Raw genomic sequence first — 7,946 nt, 5'->3', positions numbered from 1 at the left:
GGACAAGCTCATCAGTGGTTAGCATGTATAAAACCTTCGCCATTTTGCTCTTTGATTACCTATGGATCTTTACTTTCTAAATTCTAAAATTGGGGCATGAGAGGAAACGAATCTGTTGCTTCATTGCAGGAGAATAAGGTATAGTAAATACATGATTGTGTTTATGTCTATATTTGGAACGAAAATGATAATAGTATTCATGTTATTGTTGATGATGTGATCATGATGATGATGATAATAATAATAATAATAATAATAATAATAATAATGATAATAATAATAACCATAATAATGATAATATAATGATGGTAATGATAATAGTAATGGTGATAATAATATTAGTAGTACTACTAATAATGATAATAATAATAATGATAATAATAATAATAATAATAATAGTATTGATAATAATAATAATATATAAATAATAATAATAATAATATAATAATAATAATATATAATAATAATAATAATAATAATAATATAATAATAATATAGAAATAATAACAACATAATAATAGAAATAATAACAATAACAATAATAATGATAATAATAATAATAATAATAATAATAATAATAATAATAATAATAATAATAATAATAATAATGTATATGATTATATATATATAATGTGATGATGATGATACTAATGATGATAATTCTATAGACATTACCTAGAGACTCCCTTTTTGTGCTTCGACTTTGAGAAAAATGTTGATTTCATCGATTCATTCATGCCCGAGTAGTGAAGGATAATTTGTGTAAAATGTATTACCAGATGAAACAACTGGCTAAGATCTGTATCATAGTTATGCCTCCTATTAGGTATTCACGCTTAATGTCGCTTGACTTTGTAACAATAAATAAGTGAGTGCACTGACCGGTCTTAAGACGCCATAAAGATGATGCAAAAAGATAGTGCATGAATTAAAAGTAGATAAATCTAATCTATAAAGCGATGCCACAAATCAGGTGATGTATGACTTCAATCGGAGAGTCAAAGATTATCCAACGATGTTATCAAATAAAGTTCAATCCCCTGTATACTGTATACTGCGGCTATGTGGTCTGATGGTATGACACTCGCCTTCGGTTAGGCAGGTCTTTGGTTCGAGTCCCGAGCGGCGCATAGTTGAGTTCTTGGAAAAGGCTCTTTACTCACTCAAATTCTCTCATCGTGCTCAGGCGTAAACAGATCCCTTGTAAAGCGTTTTGATCACGTTTGGTGGATATTGCTCTATATAAAAGCTCGAGGTTTTATATGACGGCTAATGCCACCCTTGGGTCCAATATGCATGCAAATCCACAAGTGTCAGATTCCACCCAGACACATCTCCCTCACTGGCACCAAGCTACAAGTTTGTGATACTTTGGTCTAAGTCTAACGCTGGGCCTGGAACCGTAAGTGAACCCTCGTCATCGGCACCAGGGCCCATAGATAACACAGGACGGTAGCCTGTGCCAGGGCCGGTCGCTGAACAAGTTAGCACAATCATTTGCTCTCGTCGAGCTGGAGACCGCGCCCAGGCATGTTAAAGGCGTGAGCATCCCCCTATTCGGACAAGATAACTCACCATATAGGCAATTCATATCTGATCAGGCCAACAGATTAGTAGTTACAAAACTCGTCAACTGCAGATATTCAACTGACAATCAACAAATAGACATTTTTCTTTTGTGCGTTAGCTCCCAACTAAATACGATAATGCGGCGGTTCTATAGAAGGAACGAAATTGACTTCATTCAGCTATTTGTTATTGTTTTTAGATAACCATTTTGATGTATAGTTCTCACTAAATTATATCAATCAGACTATCTATAACTGTTCAAGTTGACACACATTTTTTGTGTATTGGAACGTTATATCTAGCTGGCGGATGTTGTGAGTATTTTAACCAAATAATAGCATCAATTGGGGGGAGTATGACTAGCAGGGTTCTGAGCACTCCGGTTGTGTATTAAAGTACACCGCAAGAAAAGAAAATGGCATTGATCACGAAAAAAGATATACGAAAAAAAACGTCTTTTAATCAAGATAGCCGGGTGGATAAGGTATTGTGCCTTTACCCGGGAGGTCTGGGTTCATGGCCCTTTAGGTATCTTGTTTCTTTTTCCTTGGACATGAAACAGCCTCTTTTGCTCACTTTGAGTATGTTGTCACTGATTTTATGACTGACATTAAGATATAAAGATATTTTCAACTACAATCGGACTAATGATTTTACAAAAGGTCCCCACAAAAGTATAGCTTTAAATTATTAAACAACTCTGCTGATTAAATTAAATTATAACTTTATTATAAAAGATAAAGAAAATGTCAAAATAAGTGAAAGGGGTTTGACAATCAAAACGTACCTATTCAGTTACATATAAGAACAATACAATACACACAAACAAATCTTGTCTTGTTGTCATCTCGGGTTTGCTCCTCTGTAATCTTGAAACAGCGTTATTCTGATTTTTCGTGAAGATGTGTAGCATGGACACTACTTCACTCTATACCGATCACGACCCAACAAATATTGAGAGCAACCGTGCTTCTCAAATTTGTTTTACGTATAGGAATTGGCACTATCCTTTTGGATCTGGATAGAGATTTGACCGACTCAATTGTCACGGGCACCTTTTTACTATCACACTCTTTTATTGAGATGTGATGTTACGACATATGTTGCTTTTTAATTCGTCACCGACCGACCAGCTTTTGATTTTACAACACAGTGTTTGGTCTCCTGTGTTATACTTGTTTTATTCTGTACCGCCCAGTATAACACAGTTTCGGCCTTCTCTGTGTTATACTTTATTGGGAAATATAGTAACAGATTTGCCTTCTCTGTTCTATGATTTGGTCACCCGTTCACGGACTTACACAGGACAGTAGCCTGCACTATGCCTTGCTATCTTCCGACCCCGAACGTACTTCATACAATCAACCCTGCATTGTGTGAAGGAAAGCAAGTGACGTTTGGCGGCCTGCCATGGTTTTATATAACCATGGTGAGTAGTATTCATATGACGACTGAGAGGCGTTGTCAACGCAAGATAGCATAGCAACAGGTTTGAAAAATAACAACCATGGTCGCCTAAAGCTAATTTCCCATTGAGACTTAAGCTCGTTCTACAGTAACGTGACACTTGTAATTAGATCATCTCGGTTACAAGAAAAGTATCCTCTGCGGATAAATAAAGGGAAATTCATTTAGCTTATTCATTAATGTATACACAATGTCGTTAGTACCCACAGCATTATTTCATTATAATAATATTATTCATACTTTTTGGGTTATAATTATTGACCTTCGATTCCTCCACATATTATTTTAAATTCCAGATGGACTAAAAGACTAAAATCGACACAAGAAATTCGACATGTTGCCCAAAATACACCTTGGGACTCTTATAACAGTCACAGACTCTCACCTGGTCAATCACAGCCGAGAGAGGAAACAGGCAATAATGGAAGCACGTATAAATCGGAACACCGAAGGATTCTACGTCTACCAAACCTACCTCAAGCGATTACGTCGAATGCACAGAGCCTACGTTACACGATTCAAACAACAAAACAAAATGACACCAGCCGGCACGGTGCCCTTGTTCGACGTACGCGGCAATTATATTCAGACTCGTCATTTTCAAGACACTCTCCTAGTCAACAAAGATAATGGTTACAATTTGCCATTGTCGAAACACAGAATTTCGTTATCCGGACATTCAGCCGCTCCAAACACTCCTGCTCCATCACCAACGGAGTCGTTTCTCCATTCGCCATCTTTGTCATCACAGATTTCAAATGAAGGAGAGTCCTCTTCTGACAAACCAACTGTGAAATTTGCGAAAGAAAAAGGTCAAAGTAACTCTCGACCGTCGTTCTCTATTCATATTCCATGTGGGAGAGAGGGATCATTTGATGTATCCCCACGTCCTGTTGCAAACAATAATATGCAAGAAAACGGAGGCGCTTTACCTTTCCGGATGTGGAAGCAAAGACGAGATCAGTCCGGAATGCCGTCTGTGTATTCACAAAACTCGATTTCAGCGTCTGAAGAGTCGAGTCCGAAATCTCGTGTTGTTGTGTTGGACAAGTCAATGCCGAGAACAGTGGTCGTTTCCAAGTCCATATTCTTAAATGCAAAGAAGTGAAATGGGTGTGATGGTGTGACAAATGCAACTTTCAAAAATTACATTATCTCTTGTTACATTTTATATCTCACATTGAATAGATAATTAAGCCATTTTCACAATCGCAGTTAGTTTGACGCCCTATGACGATTGTATCAGTTTTTCATAAAAAAATATATATCTTCAACTATTATCAAATTTCAATTTGCTCATTGAACAAAATGATTCCTGTTGATATCGAACCTTTGATCAATGGATTAGAATACATTCCTTTTAGGAATGCTTAGATTAAGTCATCTTGCTGAATTTAATAATCATATGTTTTTGAATTGTTGAATCCTTTCGGTTCCCTCATTGCTATTCTATGTTTTACATGTGAAAGCCATTTTCATCGCCTAACACTGTTACTCAATGGGTCTATATTCTACCCTATTCCTTGTACCATCTAAATATAATAAAAAGAAAACGTAACATATCCACAATATCTACAGTATTGTCTATAAGGCGCCATTCTATCGTTCTAGCATTTTACAGGCGCGGATGGAGTTGGAAGGGGGGGGGGGGGGGGGTGTCGTGTGGTTAAGGAATTGCACCGTGACTCGAAAAGTTGCTGACTCGACCACGCCTCAGGCACGCTTTTTACCCGGGGCAAGACTATCAAGCGCTAATTTGCTCACCTCGTACAACACAGTCAAACAGGTCCCGAATCAGTATTTCGAGCGCGCACGGACACAGAGTTGGACTGGACATCCCGTTCAGTCCCCGAGAAGTAGGTGCAGTCTTTAGCGATGTAAAGAGCGGCAAAGCAGCAGGGATAGATGGCATATACCCGATAAAGTGACGCATCTGGGTCCCAGGGCACGGGCCTGGCTGGCAGAGGCAATGTCTGACGTCCTTGCAAAAGGAAAGCTCCCACAAGTGTGGAAGCACGCCAAGATAGTTGCCATCCTGAAGCCAGGGAAACAGCGAAAGAGGCCGACAGCTACAGACACATATCACTTATGAGCTAACTGTACAAACTTTTGGGTGTGTACAGGCGAACCGGTCCTAGACGCTGGCCTGCCACCCCAGCAGGCGGGCTTCAGGGAAAGGAGGTACACCACGGAGCAGGTCATTGCCCTTACAGAGAATATTGAAGCAGGGTTCGAAAGGTCAGCAGCACACATTGCGGTCTGGTGCGAAGGATTAATGCTCAAACTTGCAAAAATCATAAGGTGCGGTGCAACAAGACCTTGAAGTTGTTCTCTTCAATCTTAGGGGAAGGTCAATTCCACGTCGCTCTCAAGCGCATACTGGACCGTACCCCCGATGTCCGGGTGGGAAACGATTACAACCCCCCCCCCCCCAAAAAAAAAAAAAATGACTAAAAAAACTGGCTTAGTAAGATCAAAGAAAGAGGGAATGGGGATACCCCTCTCAATCAAGCGCATAATGGACGATGCCCCTGTTTCGAGCCGAAATAAGACCCCGCAACCCTTGTAAGTAGCTTCCCTGACTTCGAACAGAGCTGCATATACGAGATGGAAGTCGGTTTGGACGAATTCAATCCCTTGAGGGGGCGGGGACATAGACTCCTCGAAACTGGAGCAGTTGCCAGGTTTTTCCACCAGCAAGAAGAGACAATGGGTGGCAGCCAATCGGCTTCGGCCAAGAACCTGCTTAACAGCACGTTCACTTAATTTGTGGGGACTTGCCACCAACATGTACCCGACATGACGAAGCTTCCGGGCGGGTTAGCGACCGTACATCGTGGTGATGAGCTTGCGTCCTGGATAGAGATCGTCATAACATAATAGTGTGATAACCATTAAAAGCTGCTTAAAATGGCTCTTTTTAAAAACATTTTCTCACTGAGCTCGGGTGTAAAATGAATACATGCATGGCCGGTAACAGCGGTGTCTCTGTCGAAAAGAAATTGAAATAGTGCCTTACATACGTCATGCCTTGCTCTATATTCTGTTGGCTGTGAACCCGTTGTAGAGCGTTTTGAGCACATTTAATGAAAATAACGCAATTTATTATATCAAAGCTCACGGTTTACTATCTAGATTATTAAATTTGTAATGTAGAAAATTGGGAGCACGCAATGGTGTGGCGTATTTTTAAAATTCTGAAAAGTAATGTATAGAATAGACTAAAAGTTAAACGTCAAATTAAATATCAAGCCAATTTTGCCCCCCCCCCCCCCCCCCCCAAAAAAAAAAAAAAAAAAGGTATGACTTGGGTTTAACAGTCACGGGTGCCAGTAGTTTAACAATGAAATATGGATTCACAATACAAGCGTAAAGTGTGGGTTTGATTGTCCGGAACAAATTAGTAAGTCCTTGGGACACGAATGACTTCTGGCCCTAAAAATCTGTGCTCTAACAAAATGCTTTTTCACGTTTTAACCAGATTACTGTTTCTTCAAATATTGATTAATCAATTGACCCCCAGCCAATGTGTCAAAACTTTTCAAACCCAAGACGTCTTTGAATTATCGGGTTTAAGAATTTTTTACAAGTTGCAGGCCATTTTAATCGGTCGATATTATATCAATTAAGTTTTCTGGTTACAACGTGAGGAAACCTTTGGTCATTATTCAGTAGTACAGGTGTGGCTATTGTCGAAGTGTAAATGGCTACAAAGTGTCAAAGGAAAACCGCTTTCTTATATTAGTGAACGACAAGTATATATTTGCAGGTCTGAAAACCCAAATTGTTATGGGGTCATTGTTGTAATGGAAATACTCCCAAACCAACGCAAAATATTGTCCATTACAACAACGTTTTTTCAAAAAGCGTTCGATTATCAGACCTGCAAATGTTTCCACATTGCAATGAACCCACCAGTAGGTACTTCAAATCCATCATTGTAATGTTATAAATACCATACACTTGTTGAACACGATTTACGAAATGAGTAGGTAGACCTTATATTTATCTATCTATAAGAAAAATAATAGAAAGGGATTTCATCCTTAACGTTTCTGAGCTTGTTGATATAGATCGAATGAAGTTGACGTCACTCGGGTCTTTGTTATTGTTTTTTGCGTTTATGAGTAATTCTCATTTAACTGTATTATCCAGCCTATACAAGTTCATGGTTACACAGAGTTTTGTGAGTTGATCCGTCATATTTCCGGATGGTAATGTTGTGAGCTTCTTAGCCAAGCGCATACTATCTATACTGGGCAATGCGCTATATTAAAAACAATTATTATTATCTCAATTATTTTAGCCAAACCACATTTAACACATGCCTAACAATCGGTTGGCCCTGAAGTTTGTGAGCAAAAATCAAAATGCTTTTTCTGTTTGCATAAAGCTGCACTGTAACACCAAACAATTTCGTGCATTTTAAACTCTCTTGTGACAAACGGTTCTGAAAAGTATTCCGAACCTAGGGGGGCACTTAATTTTGCCGGGAGACATGCATTCAAGACAGCTACAAGTTAAAGGGAGTTGTCTGACCGCTCACTTGCATTCTCTCTCTCTCTCTCTCTCTCTCTCTCTCTCTCTCTCTCTCTCTATCTATCTATCTATCTATCTATCTATCTATCTATCTATCTGTCTATCTATCTATCTATCTATCTATCTATCTAGCTCTCTTCCCTTGCACGCACATACACACATACACACACACTCACACACATACATATACACACACAATTTCACCTATAGATAGAATGCGCTAGGCCAAGGAGTTCACAACATTGCCATCCAGAAGTATAACGGACCAACACACAAACTCTGTGTAACCATGAACTTTTATAGTCTGGTTAATACAGTTTAGTGAGAACAACTCACAAACGCGGATGGCAAAAACAATAACAAAGGCCTGA

General features: G+C 38.9%; 1 protein-coding gene across 1 annotated transcript; it reads left to right on the top strand.

Annotated features, from left to right (window-relative positions):
• Positions 1-4,292, top strand: LOC144964789 (uncharacterized). Its single transcript, XM_078899405.1, has 2 exons — positions 1-138; positions 3,333-4,292. The coding sequence occupies exon 2, from the start codon at positions 3,371-3,373 to the stop codon at positions 4,142-4,144; it is 774 nt and encodes a 257-aa protein (XP_078755531.1). The 5' UTR covers positions 1-138; positions 3,333-3,370; the 3' UTR covers positions 4,145-4,292.
• The last annotated feature ends 3,654 nt before the right edge of the window (positions 4,293-7,946 follow it).

The sequence above is a fragment of the Berghia stephanieae genome, chromosome 1, assembly GCF_034508935.2.
Source record: "Berghia stephanieae isolate SIO BIC M18660-M18661 chromosome 1, UCSD_Bste_1.3, whole genome shotgun sequence".
In the NCBI taxonomy this organism is placed as follows: Eukaryota; Metazoa; Mollusca; class Gastropoda; order Nudibranchia; family Aeolidiidae; genus Berghia; species Berghia stephanieae.
This window is presented reverse-complemented; position numbering and strand designations above follow the sequence as displayed.